The sequence below is a fragment of the Saccopteryx leptura genome, chromosome X (genome assembly GCF_036850995.1).
Source record: "Saccopteryx leptura isolate mSacLep1 chromosome X, mSacLep1_pri_phased_curated, whole genome shotgun sequence".
Taxonomy (NCBI): Eukaryota; Metazoa; Chordata; class Mammalia; order Chiroptera; family Emballonuridae; genus Saccopteryx; species Saccopteryx leptura.
The window spans coordinates 8,580,281-8,597,442 of NC_089516.1; the positions used below are offsets into that span (position 1 = coordinate 8,580,281).

A 17,162-nucleotide genomic window follows, 5' to 3' on the forward strand; every position below is an offset into this window, starting at 1 on the left:
TGTCTCTCTCTTCCCCTCCCGCAGTCAAGGCTCCATTGGAGCAAAGTTGGCCCAGGTGCTGAGGATGGTTCCATGACCTCTGCCTCAGGCACTAGAATGGCTCTGGTTGCAACAAAGCAATGCCCCAGATGGACAGAGCATCGCCCCCTGGTGGATCTCGGTTGGGCGCATGCGGGAGTCTGTCTGACTGCCTCCCCATTTCCAACTTCGGAAAAATACCAAAAAAAAAAAAAAAAAGATGGTAACACTAAAAATACCAATAAAAGTATTAAAGTGGGAGGATGAGAGAGAGAAGGTGGATGTTAGACTTTTCATCATTATGTCATTTTAATTTTTGAACTATGTAAATATATTACATATGAAAAATAATCAAATCAAATCAAACTTAAAAGGCTTAAAAATTAATAAGCAACTGATAAAATCAAGTACAAAGCCTATTTCATAATTACTAGCAGTTTTCTTTTTGCCTCTACTTTCTCAAGAACTAATGCAACAGAGGAAAAAAGGCATGTGAGTGCACATACATGCAGACACACACACACACACACACACACACACACACACACACACAGCAGTGTGCCCAGCTGTTTAAATTCAAAACGGTAAGGAAGCTAGGCTCGGTGTTAAGTAGGATGGAAAAGAGATATGACTCACATCCTCTGTACACAGATAGGTTCTGAAATAAACAAAGCAAATGGAGCACGGATGCTTTCATTCATCTCATAAATATTGACTAGGCCATGAGTTCAAGAGATCCAGTCATAAATAAAAATTCACTAGTCTTAATAACTAAGACTCTAATAAATCTTCCCAAAAGAGTAAGATTTACCCATTTGTCAGTATATCTTAATGTCTACTCTTGAAATAGTGAATCCCTGGGGTAGGCAGCCTCTAAGACGGCTCCCAGTGATCCCTGATTCCTGGTGCTGGGTCATTTGTATTAATTACCCTTGAATGTGGGTTGGCTTTACTGACTCACATCGAATGAAGAGAATACGGCACAAGTGATGGAATGTCACTTTGGAGAGTAGGTTATGCTAAGACCTTCTTAGGTACTCTTGTGTGCTCTCTCTGGGGGACACCAGCTGCCATCTCGCAATGCAGGCACAGCCCTATGGGAGGCCACGTGGCGAGGAGCTGAAGCTGAACAACGACCACATGAGTAAGGCTGGAAGCAGCTCCTCCCCTAGTCGAGCAATGAGAGGACTGCAGCACTGGCTGACACTTCACAGCCTGCGAGAGACAGCCAGAAGCACCCCGCTAAGCTGCTTCCTGGCCAACGGAGACTGAGAATCTAGTTTGTTGTTTGTTTTCAGTCCCTGTGTTTTGAGACAACTTGGAACATAGTAATAGCTGACTAATGCAACTTGGGGGCTGCTCTTCCTAAGGCACTCTGGGAGAGTATCAAGTGAGTTAGTGCAAAATAAATTTGAAAGCATTCCGCATCAGCCTCATATGGGAACTTCCTATGAGGTAGAGGAAGGCCCAGAAGGGGAAGGATGAAAATAGGCAGAATATGAACCAGTTTCCCAAGAAAAGAGAGGCAACAGAAATAATGGTGAGCTGTAATAGGATACACACACCTGGAATGACCATGCTGGGACCCGACAAGCAAGACCTCTGCTATGGGGAAAGCTAATAAAGAAGGTGTGTGCTTAGAACATAAGCACAAAGGATTGAGTCTTCAGTTTCCTCACCTGTGCAATTAAAGTTTTAAGGGCCAGTAAGCGCCCCTGGGCTGCAGCTTCATGAAGCGGGGATCGATCAGCCCAGCAGTCTGAAAAACAAATCAAGCATAGAGTCAAGGCCTGCAGTCCTCTTCCTGCAGCTCAGTCATGCTGCCCACCCATTGGGAGAGGAGGTTTGGGGGAAGGGGAGGGGAGATGTACCAAGCAGCAGGCTCTCTTGTTAGCTACTTTCAGGGTGACAAGCCACAAGAGTGTACAGTCCATTAGTTTGTTGGTGGGTGCAGAGAGAGCGCACACTCTCTCTGGCTTTGGGGGGCAGTTTTAACAAACAGTAGATGTAGTCCAGTGCTTGAATCAATAGCTCTAAATAAAGTAAATGAAGGGCCAAGCTGGACAGTGAGCTTCCCTGGTTTCATCTTCCCCCTGCCTCTCACCCTCGCCCCTACCCTAAAGACTTGACAGTTTGTCACACACCATGGAGATTCTAGTGGGTCAGGGAGAATGGTCTTATTCTAAATTCCTTAGGTAATTATCTCTGTTTCATTTTGAAAATGAAGCCTATCTATTTTCATAATGCAGAATGTCCTTTTTGCAGATGACATAATCCTTCAAGTTTTTCCCTAAAGAGCTTTGTTAGGGACAGTTGACTGTGATGGATAAGCATGGGGCCAGTGGAGCCACACTGCCTGGGTTCAAGTCCTACTTTGACCACTTTTTCTGCCAGAATGGGCAAGTTACTAAAATTATTTCAACCTCCATTTCTTTTTTCTTTTTCTTTATTAAGTGAGAGGTGGGGAGGCAGGGAGGCAGGGAGGCAGAGAGAAAGACTCCTAAATTCACCTTGACCAGGATCCACCAGGCAAGCCAACTAGGGGGCGATACTCTGCCTATCTGGGGCCCTTGCTCAGAATGGTATTTCAGCAACTCAGACAGAGGCTATAGAGCAGGGGTCTCCAAACTTTTTACACAGGGGGCCAGTTCACTGTCCCTCAGACCGTTGGAGGGCCGGACTATAAAAAAAAACTATGAACAAATCCCTATGCACACTGCACATATCTCATTTTAAAGTAAAAAGCAAAACAGGAACAAATATAATATTTAAAATAAAGAACAAGTAAATTTAAATCAACAAACTGATCAGTATTTCAATGGGAACTATGGGCCTGCTTTTGGCTAATGAGATGGCCAATGTCCGGTTCCATATTTGTCACTTCTAGCTGTAACAGGTGATATGATGTGCTTCAGGAACTGTGACGCGTGCGTCCCGCGTCACCAGAAGTAGTACTGTACGTGAGCGATGCTGCGCTTTGCGGCGCTACCACATACAGTACTCCAGAAGCACAGGATGCACTGTGCTCCTCTCACTGACCACCAATGAAAGAGGTACTCCTTCCGGAAGTGTGGCGGGGCGGATAAATGGCCTCAGGGGGCCGCATGTGGCCCACGGGCCATAGTTTGGGGACTCCTGTTATAGAACCAGCTTCAGTGCCAGGAGCCAAATTGCTCAAACATTTCAGCCATGACTGCAGGAGGGGAAGAGAGAGAACGAGGGAAAGAGAGAAGGGGGAAGGGTAGAGAAGCAGACGGTCCCTTCTCCTGTGTGCCCTGACTGGGAATCAAATCTGGGACTTTCACACACCAGGCCAATGCTCTACTGCTGAGCCAACCAGCCAGGGCCTGAACCTCAATTTCTTGATCTATAAAATGAGGGTATAGTAATGCAGTACTTAGCAAAAGCTTTGGTCTCTAAGTAAACCAATAGTATACACCCATGATGGTAGGTACTCAAGACAATTTACTAATCAGTGCACATGGTAAGACAGTGCTCTTGGGAACAGACTCAGAACCGCCTTAGAAACATATTTTTCTTATAAATTTGTCAGCAAACAGGCCTAGTCAGCAAATGGCAATCATCTGTTTCAAAAGAAAACCTATTCCAGTTTTCAAAATGTGGGCATTTTTCAAATTATAACTGTGCTCTTCAAACACTAAATAGCATGTAATACAGTTTGAATTTAACACAAAGGGTCTATCTTACCAACCTTTCCAAGATAATCTGGATGGTGTTAAGAATTTAGGTTCCCAGCCCTGGCTGGTTGGCTCAGTGATAGAGCATCGGCCTGGCATGTGGAAGTCTTGGGTTGGATTCCCAGCTAGGGCACACAGGAGAAGCACCCATCTGCTTCTCCACCCCTCCTCCTCTCACTTCTCTCTCTCTCTCTTTTCCTCCCTTCCTGCAGCCATGGCTTGATTACAGCGAGCTGGCCCCAGGCGCTGAGGATGGCTCCATGGCATTTGCCTCAGGTGCTATAAAATAGCTTCAGCCTGACCAGGCGATGGCGCAGTGGATAGAGCGTCGGACTGAGATGCGGAGGACCCAGGTTCAAAACCCAGAGGTCACCAGCTTGAGCACAGGCTCATCTGGTTTGAGCAAAGCTCACCAGCTTGAGCCCAAGGTTACTAGTTTGAGCAAGGGGTCACTTGGTCTGCTGTAGCCCCCCAGTCAAGGCACATATGAGAAAGAAATCAAATGAGAAACTAAAGTGCCACAACAAAGAATTGATGCTTCTCATCTCTCTCCTTTCTGGTTGGTCTGTCCCTATCTGTCCCTCTGTCTCTCTCTGTCTCTATCACAAAAATAAAATAAAAATAGCTCCAGTTGCAATGAAGTAAGGGCCCCAGATGGGCAGAACATTGCCCCCTAATGGGCTTGCTAGGAGGATCCCAGTCAGGGTGCATGCAGGAGTCTGTCTCTGCCTCCTCTCCTGTCACTAAAATAAAAATAAATAATAAAAAAATGAAAGAATTCAGGTTCCCTCATACCTGGAACCTTGGCAAAAACAACCCCACCAAAGATGGAATTAATGTGGATTTGAAATAGCTTGAGGCCTCAAAGACTCAACTTTCCCAATTGATGAGAATCATGGCTACAAACAGTCCAGGAAGCTCTCTGCTTTTTAAAAAATTAATTTTAGAGAGAAAGGGAGAGAAAGAAACATTGATTTGTTGTTCCACTTATTTATGCATTCATTGATTATTTTTGTATGTGTTCTGACTGGGGTTCAAACCCACAACCTTGGTGTAGTGGGAGGATGCTCTAACCAACTGAGCTACCCAGCTGGGCAGTAAACTTTCTTCTTATGTTGAAACTCAATCTTTATCATTTCTAACCCATCGGGGTATGAATAGGGGGAAAGCTAGAATGTACTCTATGGGGTTGGATTGAAGTTGTAGTAACTAGCATAAAAATGTGTAAACCTAAACTAGGGCTCTTTGGAGAAATGGCTGATTCTAGGGTTGGACCAGAAAAAATATAAGATGGGCCTCAAACACCTTGGCAGAAAGCAAGGAAGTGCTCGATGAATGATGGGAAATGTCAAAAAGCCACAGAAGCTGGCTTGAAGGGGCTTCCACTGGCCAAATATGGAACGATATAACCATCAAGATAATGATAGTAAGAGATTAAATAATAATTTAATTCCTATTAATAAAATAGGAATCTGCAAGTCCTCAGTGATATAAATGAATATATTATATAAATTGTGACATGAGAAAGTTCTTCCTTAGAGTAGGACTCAAACTTAGAAATGTAGAAGAAATAATAGAATCTGCCTCAAATTATCTCCCCATAAAATAATTACTAGTTTAATGGGACATAAAAATGAGACTCAGAGACATGGACAAGAATGTGATGGTAACAGGGGGGTGGGGAGGGGGCGAGGAAGGAGAGGGAGGGGGTGGGGGTAGGGGAGGGGCACAAAGAAAACCAGTTAGAAGGTGATGGAAGACAATTTGACTTTGGGTGAGGGGTATGCAACATAATCAAATGTCAAAATAATCTGGAGATGTTTTCTCGGAACATATGTACTCTGATTTATCAATGTCACTGCATTAAAATTAATAAAAATAAGATAGAAAAAAGGAAGAGACTGATAAAATGGAGAAGAAAAGGAAAGATACTAAGCACTCACCACCAATAAAACTCATCAAAACATTGAAAAAATAATAATTACTAGTTTAAAGGGAACAGAGGTAACTATACAGCAAAACAAAATTATAGATACGACCGAAACCAAGTTAACATCAGAAGTGATGGGAACAAATTGCCAATGTGCCATCTGATGGAATGCAACAAGCAACATCATGTACCATGAATGGGAACACAATGGAAAGAACACACCATCGACCTGTGATATTCCTGTTCAAAATGTAAAACCTGAATCTAATAGGGACACTGCGAACCAACTCAACCAGACGGACATTCTACGAAACAACTGGCCTGTAACCAGTTCAGAGGGACTGAGCAACTGTTCCAGGCTGAAGGAGGCTAACAGGACACAATGCCTACAGGCAACATGTGTACCTGGATTAGAACTTTTGCTAACAAGGACATTAGGAGAGTTGGGTAAGCACGAATGAGGTCTCTGGGTGAAGAAAAGTAGGAATTCTTCATACCACTCATAACTTTTCTGTCATTTTGAAATTACTTATAAAATTAAAATGTGTGTGTATATATAATACAGAAATAACATCACTACTGCTTTCATACTCCACATATGAATGTGTAATGCTTTTATTTATTTTTTTGTGACAGAGACAGAAAGAGGGACAGATAGGGACAGACAGACAGGAAGAGAGAGGAGAAGCATCTATTCTTCATTGCGGCACCTTAGTTATTCATTCATTGCTTTCTCATATGTGCCTTAACTGGGGGGCTACAGCAGAGCGAATGACTCCTTGCTCAAGACAGTGACCTTAGATTCAAGCCAGCAACCTTGGGCTTCAAGCCAGCAACCTTTGGGCTCAAGCTAGTGACCATGGGGTCATGTCTTTGACCCTGCGCTCAAGCTGGTGAGCCCACAGTCAAGCCGGCAACCTTAGGGTTTCAAACCTGGATCCTCCGGGTACCAGTCCAACGCTCTCTATTCACTGCACCACTACGTGGTCAGGCAGTAATGCTTTTATTTAAAAAAAAAAAAAGATACAATTGTTTGCATCTTCACTTGTTCCTGAGTCAGTTAAAAGTTAATGGGTGGTATTTTTAAATCTTTTGGACATTTATTTATAATTTGCAGAAACTGGGAATGAGATAATGTATGCATATAATCCTCAACTACTTGGCCTTGGTTTTCCTCTCATACATCTCCATGCCATTCAAAGTGAAGCCTACATCATCGTTACACACTGCCCTCTTCCCTAACCGCTTGGAAATGGATGCTGGCACTGATGTTCAAGGACAGTCTTCACCCCTGGGTGGCAAAGCAGCACCCTCACCAATGTAAGAAGCAAACACACAGCTATTTGTTATTCTTCTGTTCTAACAATAGCCAGTCAATCAAAATAAAAATAAGATTTAAATGGTAAATTTGCTATTATTAACTGAGAATATCAACATAAAATAGCTTTATTATTTCTAAAACTTGCCTCCAAGTGGGCTGTGGTGCCCCTTTCCCTGGGAAGCAGGAACCATCACATCTGCATCCTATTTCTAGAAATTTTGTTATTCTTAAGTCCCATAACACCTGCTCTGTCCACAACCCGGAGAGACCTGCCAATCCGAAGGCCGAGGAGAGGAAGTGTGAGTCCTTTTCTATCAAGTGGAAAAAAGGGCCAAACTCACCCTGGGTGTCAAGACTCCAAAGTACCCTGAGGAGGGGAACGGGCTGATTGGAAGAGGGTCGGGGGCGGGCCATGCTGGTAACACGCAGTTTCTTGCTCTCAGGAGGTAGTACAGCTGATTGTGTCTGCTTTGTGAAATTCATCCAATTGTTTGCTTAGGATTTATGTGCTTGTCTGTATTTACATCAGGCTTGAATCTGGAGATTTTAAAAACGACCAGTCTACTGATCAGACAACTTTAAAGCTGCACTCTCTACTCCTCTGCCAACTCCTGGGCAAGGGGTGGCCCACTCTGCCACCCCAGCAGCTAGAGGCAGAAAATCAGCAATGTTCCCTCACATGTCCCCACTTTGTTCTAAGTGCCAGCTCCTCTGGTGGCTTGGGAGTGCAGAAAGGTGAGAGGGACAGGGAAGATGTCTTCCCGGTTAATTGGAAGAGGAGGTCAGTCCTACTCACTTGGCCTCAACAGAAGGGCACATTCCCTGGCCCGTTTTCTATGCATGGGCATTTGACCACCTCTGCTATTGTCCCACATCAGTGCAGTGTACTGATGCCCCCTACTGCTACCTCTTGCTTCTGAGATCATGGCAAGCCTGTGGAGCCATCTTCCATTCCACCAAGAAAGATGGAATAGCAGGTTGTCCTGGGTTTCTCACTAACCCACCACTGCTTTCCGAACCTCTTGTCTCCTAACTAGGTAGGACAGGGAGCAGTTCAGCGTGTTGCCTAAGCGGATTTCCAATATGAGAGTGAAATACCAGGCTCCCCTCCTGCCTGGTGCCCGTTATCTGAACTTACACTTTTCCTGGAGCCCCAATCCCTTGGCTTTCACGAGAGAGGGAAGAGCCTTCCATCATGAACTGGAGCACTGCCTGGCCTGTGGTGGTGCAGTGGATAGAGCATCGACCTGGAATGCTGAGGAGGCTGGTTCAAAACCCCGGGCTTGCCTGGTCAGGGCACATACAAGAAGGAACTTCCAGTTGATGCTTCCTGCTCCTGCCCACTCCCTCTCTCTCTCTCTCTCTAAAAATAAAACCATTAAAAAAAAATAACTCGAACAACTCCAAATGCATGACAATCCTCTTGCCCCATATGGAGATCTCACTTCTAATAAGTGGGAAAAATAGGACTGAAATCCAAGGTTTGAGACTTCGGAACACATCCTGTCTTGGTTTTAAGAAGCACTTGTGTTTAAATCCTGCCTGTCCTCATGGTGGGCTGACTTGACTGGAGTGCTTTGCTAACATCCACCTTCTCTCTATAGATAATGGGCATTAAACCATTTGTATTGCCTTAAATGTAGAAATCATTTTTGTTTCCCAACTGGTAACAAAACCACTCTTAAGGAAGTCACCTTTCCAATCCCATTATTTTCCAGCTCTTGCTCAGGACCTTGAAGAGTTTTCACTCACAACTCTTTTCCAGAAAACTGACAAGGTGGGCTCTCCTGTTCTTCTCCTCTTATTCCCAATACATAGCCTCTCACTCTTATGGTTCTCGTTTTGCACATTAGAGCTAATTGTGAGAAATTAAGGATAAAAGTTATTTTGGCAGCTAGGGAGCTTTTCCACTCCTTTTAGGAAATATGCAGCCAAGCTCTCCAAATAAATGAATGCTGAAGTAGAAGTCAGTCACTCTCTTCTAAGGCAGTCTATTTTTAATTATTTGGCAGAATGCCTGTGTCACAGGGCTGCAAACCCCTTATCAGGATAGTTTACTCTACAAATATGTTTACTTGTTCCTGACGAGGTGTACGGAAAATGTTCAAGTACTTTTTCATCCTCCCCTTGACTTTTTCTCAGAATAGGATTTATATCTCTACTTCTCAGACTCTGAATAACAATTTCATGAAAACTTGGAAAACCACAGATTTCAATAACAAAATTGGTTCAGATGGAATACAGTTGCCTGAATTTCAAGTATTCAAGATAAAAATCAATTATTATTTTTAAAAGTTTTTACAATTGCTCAGGCCAGATAGCTCAGTTGGTTAGAACATTGTTCCAAAGCTCAGAGGTTGCCAGTTCGATCCCTGGTCAGGGCACATATAGTAACAGATTGATGTTCCTGTCTCTCTCTTTCCCCCTTCCTCTCTCTCTAAAACCAATAAAATAAACATTTTAAAAATATTTTAAAGTTTTTGCAATTTTTACCCTAATTCCTTTTTTTTTTTTTTTCATTTTTCCGAAGCTCGAAACGGGGAGGCAGACAGACTCCCGCATGCGCCCCACCGGGATCCACCCGGCACGCCCACCAGGGGGCGATGTTCTGCCCCTCTGGGGCGTCGCTCTGTTGCATCCAGAGCCATTCTAGCACCTGAGGCAGAGGCCACAGAGCCATCCCCAGCGCCAGGGCCATCTTTGCTCCAATGGAGCCTTGGCTGCGGGAGGGGAAGAGAGAGACAGAGAGGAAGGAGAGGGGAAGGGGTGGAGAAGCAAATGGGCTCCTCTCCTGTGTGCCCTGGCGGGGAATCGAACCTGGGACTCCTGCACGCCAGGCTGACGCTCTACCGCTGAGCCAACCAGCCAGGGCCACCCTTTCTAATTCCAACAAGTACTTGAGATTACTGGTTTGTTACTTTTTAAAAACCAGCTACCTAGTCATAATTTCTAGTGCATATGGAACAATCTTTATTCTCTTTACTCAAGTTTTAAAAATCATATGAAGCAATCTCTTCTCCTGCAGCATTTATTAAAGGAAAGAAAATTCAAAAGGAACTTTGAACCAAAACCTAGGCAAGGGTCTAGAGGAATTAATGATACTTTAAGTAACACAAAGGTAATTATAAAAAAAAGATAATTGAGTTGAAATGCGCACTCTCTAGAACACTCAGCTCTGGTCAGGAATGAACCGTGGTCAATGAACGTCTTTTTGTTGTGTGTTAGAAAGAAGGTTCCTCTGAACCCACCAGGAACAGGAGAGCTGAGTCAGTGACAAGTGGGGCAGCAGAGTCCCTACTGAGGACTGGCTGCCCCAACTAGGGAAAGCCAGCAGGCATCTGTGACATATAACCACTCAGAGGATGGTCGGGCCAAAGCTGAGGAAACAACCAGCACAACTAAACAAGAGTAGAAGGCTCGGTAGAGGATTGGGCAAGAATGCACCTAAAACAGAAAAATTCTGTCCAAATGGGAAAAACAAGAAGAAAGGAGTCAGACTGATGAGTTAGGCAGAGGCGTGCCCATCAAATCAAGGTCAGCCCTTTGTATTTAGAACAAGGACAACTAATTTTAAGTGTAGCACTTAGAATAGAATCAATCTTTCAGACTTAGCTCAAAACATCCCTTTAAAAGGGGGGCTGCAGCCTGACCAGGCAGTGGTGCAGTGGATAGAGTGTTGGCCTGGGATGCTGAGGACCCAGGTTCAAAACTCTGAGGTCGCCAGCTTGAGTGCGAGGTTGCTGGCTTGAGCGTGGAGTTGCCGACTTGATCATGGGATCATAGACATGACCCCATGGTTGCTGGCTTGAACCCAAAGATCACTGGCTTGAGCAAGGGGTCACTGGCTTGGCTGGAACCCCCAGGTCAAGGCATGTATGGGAAACTAATCAATGGGCACCTAAAGTGCCACAGCTATGAGTTGATGCTTCTCATCTCTTTCCCTACCTGTCTATCTGTCCCTGTCTCTCTCATGTGCACACTAAAAAATAAAATAAAAATAAAAAAGGGGTGCAATAGTTCTACAATCTCTTATCTGCCATTGTATAAATTCTAAAAACCAAGTTTTCCCCAAGGTTGACACAAACTCTTTTCAGCAAAACATGGCCAAGACTCATTTTAAGCAACTTAACTATTTTTATTTTGTATTTTTACTTGGTGTGAATATTTATATGTTCACTATAGGAATATAAAAATGTTTGATTATGGGCCCTGGCTGGTTGGCTCAGTGGTAGAGCATTGACCTGGCGTGTGAATATCCTGGGTTTGATTCCCAGTCAGGGCACACAGGAGAAGCGACCATCTCCTTCTCCATCCCTCTCCCTCCCTCTGCCCTCTCCCCTGGCCTCTGCAGCCATGGCGTGATTTATTTGAGCGTGTCAGTCTGGGCACTGAGGATGGCTCCCTCCAGCCTCTGCCTCAGGTATTAAAAATGGCTCAGGGTCCTGGCCGGTTGGCTCAGTGGTAGAGCGTCGGCCTGGTGTATGGAAGTCCCGGGTTTGATTCCTGGCCAGGGCACACAGGAGAGGTGCCCATCTGCTTCTCCACCCTTTCCCCTCTCCTTCCTCTCTGTCTCTCTCTTCCCCTCCTGCAGCCAAGGCTCCATTGGAGCAAAGATGGCCCGGGCACTGAGGATGGCTCCATGGCCTCTGCCCCAGGCGCTAGAATGGCCCTGGTTGCAACAGAGCGACGCCCCGGATGGGCAGAGCGTTGCCCCCTGGTGGGCGTGCCAGGTGGATCCCGGTCGGGCGCATGCGGGAGTCTGTCTGACTGCCTCCCCGTTTCCAGCTTCAGAAAAATACAAAAAAAAAAAATGGCTCGGTTGCAAACACGGTCCCAGATGGGCAGGGCATTGGCCCCAGATGTGGGTTGCCAGGTGGATCCCGGCCAGGGTACATGTAGGAGTCTGTCTATCTCCCTCCCTTTCACTTAAAAAAAACAAAAGTTTGATTACGGGAGGCAGCTGTGGCCCTGCTGGGAGTGCTAGGTAATGCACAGCATGCTCTTTATATAGTCTTTCTAGTATCCCCCAAACTGCTGAATCCCATCTGGTCCGAGGGTGGTAAAAACAAATGATCAACTGTATCGATACTTTATTTTTATCAAGTTTATGACCAAGTTACTGGACTAAATACAGCTTCAATTCTGGCCAAATTAGTAAAGGTTGAAAGTCATATACCATGTCCTCGGGAGAAAAACAGTGCCTGAGGAAAATCTGTGGGTGGTAGGTGGGATCCAATGATCCATCTGGTGCTCTAGCTGTAATAAGGGCCAATGACATGTCCTGTTTCACCCTTAAACTGTATATAAGATATATTTATTTATTTCATTGACATACTACATAAAAAGAGCAAAATAAAAATAAGCCAACCATAACTTAACTCAAGCCTGATGAGTTATCTACAAACGTAATAGTTGAAACCACAAAGACATACTCAATTATGTATGCCAGAATATGAAATTCCAGGAAAAAAGTTTTTCCCCAAAAGATTTTTACAGACAAAAAAAAAAAGTTAATGAGGGATATGATGATAGGTGCTGTTTCCAAAAGAAAGAGTTCAGGACCTATGACAGGCTGAGCTCGGTCCCAGCTCAGCGTGCTGCTGCCTCCGCTTGTTTCTGACAACGCTGCCGAGAGTTTATGGGAACATAATATGCTCGTGGAAATCAAGAAATTTAACCTTCCTGAGACTTTTCTAAGTTAATTAGCTAACATACTAATTAAATATCACATATTTTCCCAACAAGCAGCAAAGGCAATTTCTGGTTTCACTTCAACACTTGCACAAAATTTTGTTCTTGATTTTCAATACGCCTCGTTTTAAGTGTCTAGCATCTGACTGCCAACAATGTCAAAAGAAAACATGCTGTTAGAATTCTGTAAAAACACCACTGGTTTCTGGCATATTAATTGCTTATATTATAAAAGAAACCCTTATTTACCAAATCTGGATATACTCTCTATTGAGCGTGCACATACACACACATGCCTATCCACCCACCAATACCCATACAGAGGATGGAAATGAAGCATAGAAATAAGCATACACTCTCCTTCCCACTGTCCCTTGTTAATAATTGAAAAATATAGTTTTGACCATATAACACTATGCTACTTATAAATTAAATGGATGTTTTAGCAGGAGCTTGAACAAGTACATTTGAGCTAAAGAAAAAATGAGCTCAAATTAAGAGCTTTGTATTATAGGCTCAGATTTAAACCATGTTTACATAGGTTCTATTATAAAACCTTTTTAAGAGTGTACTTAATTAAGGGTCACAAAGACAAAAATAATGTACCCAAGCAACAGAAAACATTTTTAACGCTCTTGCCAACACTGACTGTTGGACTTAACCTCATTTAAACCATGATGATAATATATCTATGAGAACATCAAAAATATGTTACTGAAACGTTGATAAAGTCCCTGCCTAGATTTACAAATTAAACAAGAAAACAGCTTCTCCAGATCATGCTTAACTTGAAACTAAAGGGAATTTTTTTTTTTAGCCAGTCTAAACAACATACCTCCCTGAAACGTGTGACAAATGTAATCCCCAAAAGAAACCTCTTTCCACACTCTGGGCCTTCTGACACTTCCTGAAACTTCAAGATTCTTCTCATTTTCCCCAGTTAACTGAAACATTCTGATGCTTCGTCTTTGGAGGTCTTATTTCCTTGGATAAGACTGTTATCTAGTGTCTTCAAAGGCATCTAGTGTATTCGAATCACAGAGTGTTGGTCTATTTTGAAAGAGAATCCTAGATGCAAATAGAAATGGATACTAAAGACTGATGTAATGCTGGAACCCTTATGAACACTAAAAACACATAGGGAAACTGAACTCTGTTTATGAACAAACACTCCTCTACTTAGTGACACTCCTTGCAGTGACAAGGATACCTGATTCATTTACTTTTGTAGCATCTCACAAGAATTAAGGTGAATTGTTTCTTGAAAGAAATAAAGACTAAGTTCTGTAAAGCAGAAGACTTCAAAATGTTTTACCCAAATGTTGGCATTTTGTATTATAACGCTTTGTTTGCAGTGCTTTGCATGGTACCACGTACAAATGGGTTTAGTACAAGGTTTTTTTCCTGACAGCGAGAAGTGGCTAATCAACTCAAACGACTGCAAATGACAGCGCTGAATAAACAGCTTGCCACATTTGCTGCTTTAAATCAAATTTCTTGGTCATCCTATTTCCTGAGGAAACTCAGTCTTGTTAGAATGCACTGTTAAAATCTGATTAAAAATATTAAAGACAATAATCCTACACAAAGAATTATTCAGGTTAGTGGAAATAAGGTTTCTCAAAATGCTTTCAGAAAGCTAATCATTTCTTAAATAATATCTCCTAATAGAAGAATTAACTTACAAAAAATAAAGCTCAAAATCCTTCACAAATGGTGCTGTCAACACCATTTACTACTTCAACTGTTTTTTAAACCAACCCACTTGAAGCCAAAGTATATATAAAATCTGCCTTCCAGAAACATTACTTATATGAATTATTCAGGAAGTTTTAAAAGATGTGTATTGTGACTGGAGGCTGTATTCTCATGCATCGGCCCTTGAACAAAGGCTGTCTTTTTACCTGGAATCCCACCACAGATTTCTTCTGCTATCCTAGCCGCTTCTTTTCTATTTCCTTTGACGATATAGAAATAGGTTAGGAGAGCCAAAAAAACTTTAATTAAAAGCTTGAAGAATAAAAAAGTAACAAACATGGTAATAAAAATGTTTTTAAAGCCATAGAAAACAGGACCATCTTCCATTTTGGCTTACACTTTGTACAGGTTCTCGGGACTGCAAAATTTCACTGAGTTGTAATTGGTATCATATGACATCTATTTTAAACCTTCTAGCCCTCAGTGACCTGTCACAGAGAACTCAGTTTGTAGGTTCTAAGCTATCTGTGATTTGGAAATTGCATGTGCTGACATTCATGGCAAGGTTAAATGAACTAAAGAAACTTCCTTCCAACCAGAAACACCCAGTAATTCTAAACCTGCATCCTCAGGGCTATTAAACAGGATTCACATCCAAATCTTTTTTAATTCCTAAATCCTTATTTTTTGCTATATGATGTTTGAAGGCAGGATTGGAAAGACAAAACAAACTTCTCAGATCCCATAGGGACAAAGCAAGATATTTGAAGTTCATACAAAGTAGTACAAATACATCCTATGCTCTTGGTGAGAAGTACTGGCCACGGAACGCTTCCTATTTTCTTCATTCTGAAGTTCATGGGAGATAAAGCCCAAATCTAAATTATGACCAAGTTAAAAAGACCAGTTATTGTAAGGCAGTATTTCCAACAGGCCCATCTTGGATGCCTCTCCAAGTAAAAATGTCATAGTGGAAGCACTAACCACTTCCTATAATCAGTTCACGTGTGATAAGGTCCGCCAGTCAAGTTCTTGACCATTCACTGCCCATTTCGAGTAGTCAAGGTGGTGGCTCATTCTGAACAATGTGGGCTATCCTTGATTATACAAGAGTCATAATGAAATGGACGATGAAGGTACCCTAGGTTCTGGCTGAATGACCCAAAGATTCTATTAGTCAATACCTTCCCTAGTTGGTTAGCTGTAAGCCTAACTGTTCAACATGAATCAGCCGGCCAATACAAGTGAAAATGATTTCATTTTTTTCACACCTAGGAAAGTTAGGTGATGAAAATCTAGGTCTCCTCTTTCATTTCTGGCTATGTTAGATTTTCTAAATTTCTATAACCAATGAGAAAAGACAAGTCAAAATAAAGTAAGATTAAATAAGTCTTATTAATAAATGCTTTATGCAAAAAATTATGGGAGTTTCTTCACTCAGACAAGTAAGAACTGTTTCCCTATACTGCTTTAAGAGGCTGATACATGAGAATACAGTTTTGGGTCACGATACACAGCACATCATCTCAGTGTCAGAGAACCATAAAGATTGTGTGTCATTTCCATTCTCAAGAACAGAGACTAACGTATAGGGCTGACTTTACCAAGTTTACATTAATTACCTGGTAGAATGCCCTTGTACAAAAATACATGGATGAACACAAGTATTTTAATTTGTGTCTCTTTCAACTGTACTCTGTGAAGGTGATTGTTTACTCATTTCGGCCCAGTGGTGTGTATTGTCATGTATAACATTATTCAATCCTGTGTTGGCCTTGATTTTTATTTAAAACATGGCTGTACTTTCTGTTTTACATGCCAGAAAAGTTGGCCATGAGAAACTCAACTTTTTAAAGCTTCAAACGGATGTCTCTACCATTTCTGAGAGACCATCTTCACCTTTAACATGGGGGCAAAAGACTACTGAATTAGGGAGTCAGTTCACATCTTTTACAGGAGATCAAACAGCACCAGTCCCTCAGGCTCAGCACTATGGCCATTTAGGCCATATAATTCTTTGCTGTTGGGGGCCGTCTGAAAGCACTGTAGGATATCTAGCAGCATCTCTGACACCTACGCACCCGATGCCAATGCTCCACCCCCATCCAGTTGTAACAACCAAAAATGTCTGCAGACACTCACTTCCAGATGTCCCTACAGGGACCAAATCGCCATGCCTTTCACCACTCCCACACCCAGGTGAGAACCAGAGCCACAGCCAAACATAAATGATAAAGAAAAATCAACTTCCCCAAGTACTGATAACTACAAGTCTATTCAATGCTGAATAGGACTTTAATTTTCAGAACATCATATTTTAAAAATCCAGCCACAAGACGATATAACCTCATCTGAGCATTTCTTTTGGGAATGCAGAGGATAAAGGGGGCTTTAAAAATATTTCACAAAAGTAAACACAGACCATGATTCCCTGACTTTGCCAAAAATAATTTTCAGTATAAATGAACATACTGGCCTTGGCCGGTTGGCTCAGCAGTAGAGCATTGGCCCAGCGTGTGGAAGTCCTGCATTTGATTCCGGCCAGGGCACAGAGGAGTAATGCTCATCTGCTTCTCCACCCCTCCCCCTCTCCTTTCTCTCTGTCTCTCTCTTCCCCTCCTGCAGCCAAGGATTCATTGGAGCAAAGTTGGCCCGGATGCTGAGGATGGCTCCATGGCCTCTGCTTCAGGCACCAGAATGGCTCCAGTTGCAATGGAGCAGTACCCCAGATGGGCAGAGCATCGCCCCTTAGTGGGCGTGCCAGGTGGATCCCCGTCAGGCGAGTGCGGGAATCTGTCTGTCTGCC

At 42.9% G+C, this 17,162-nt stretch overlaps 1 protein-coding gene across 3 annotated transcripts in view; it reads right to left on the reverse strand.

Annotated features, from left to right (window-relative positions):
- ASB11 (ankyrin repeat and SOCS box containing 11) overlaps nucleotides 1–14,776 on the reverse strand; it is a 30,069-nt gene extending 15,293 nt beyond the window's left edge. Inside the window, exons 1-2 of one of the 3 annotated variants that reach the window (XM_066356285.1) lie at nucleotides 14,563–14,776; nucleotides 1,698–1,777 (exon numbers count right to left, since the gene is read on the reverse strand). In XM_066356285.1, the coding sequence (XP_066212382.1) occupies nucleotides 1,698–1,777; nucleotides 14,563–14,743 (261 nt within the window). In that variant the 5' untranslated portion in view covers nucleotides 14,744–14,776. Of the gene's footprint in view, nucleotides 1–1,697; nucleotides 1,778–13,493; nucleotides 13,703–14,562 lie in introns of those variants that run through there. The other 2 variants (XM_066356286.1, XM_066356287.1) reach the window with 2 other exon arrangements.
- Between the last annotated feature and the right edge of the window lie 2,386 nt (nucleotides 14,777–17,162).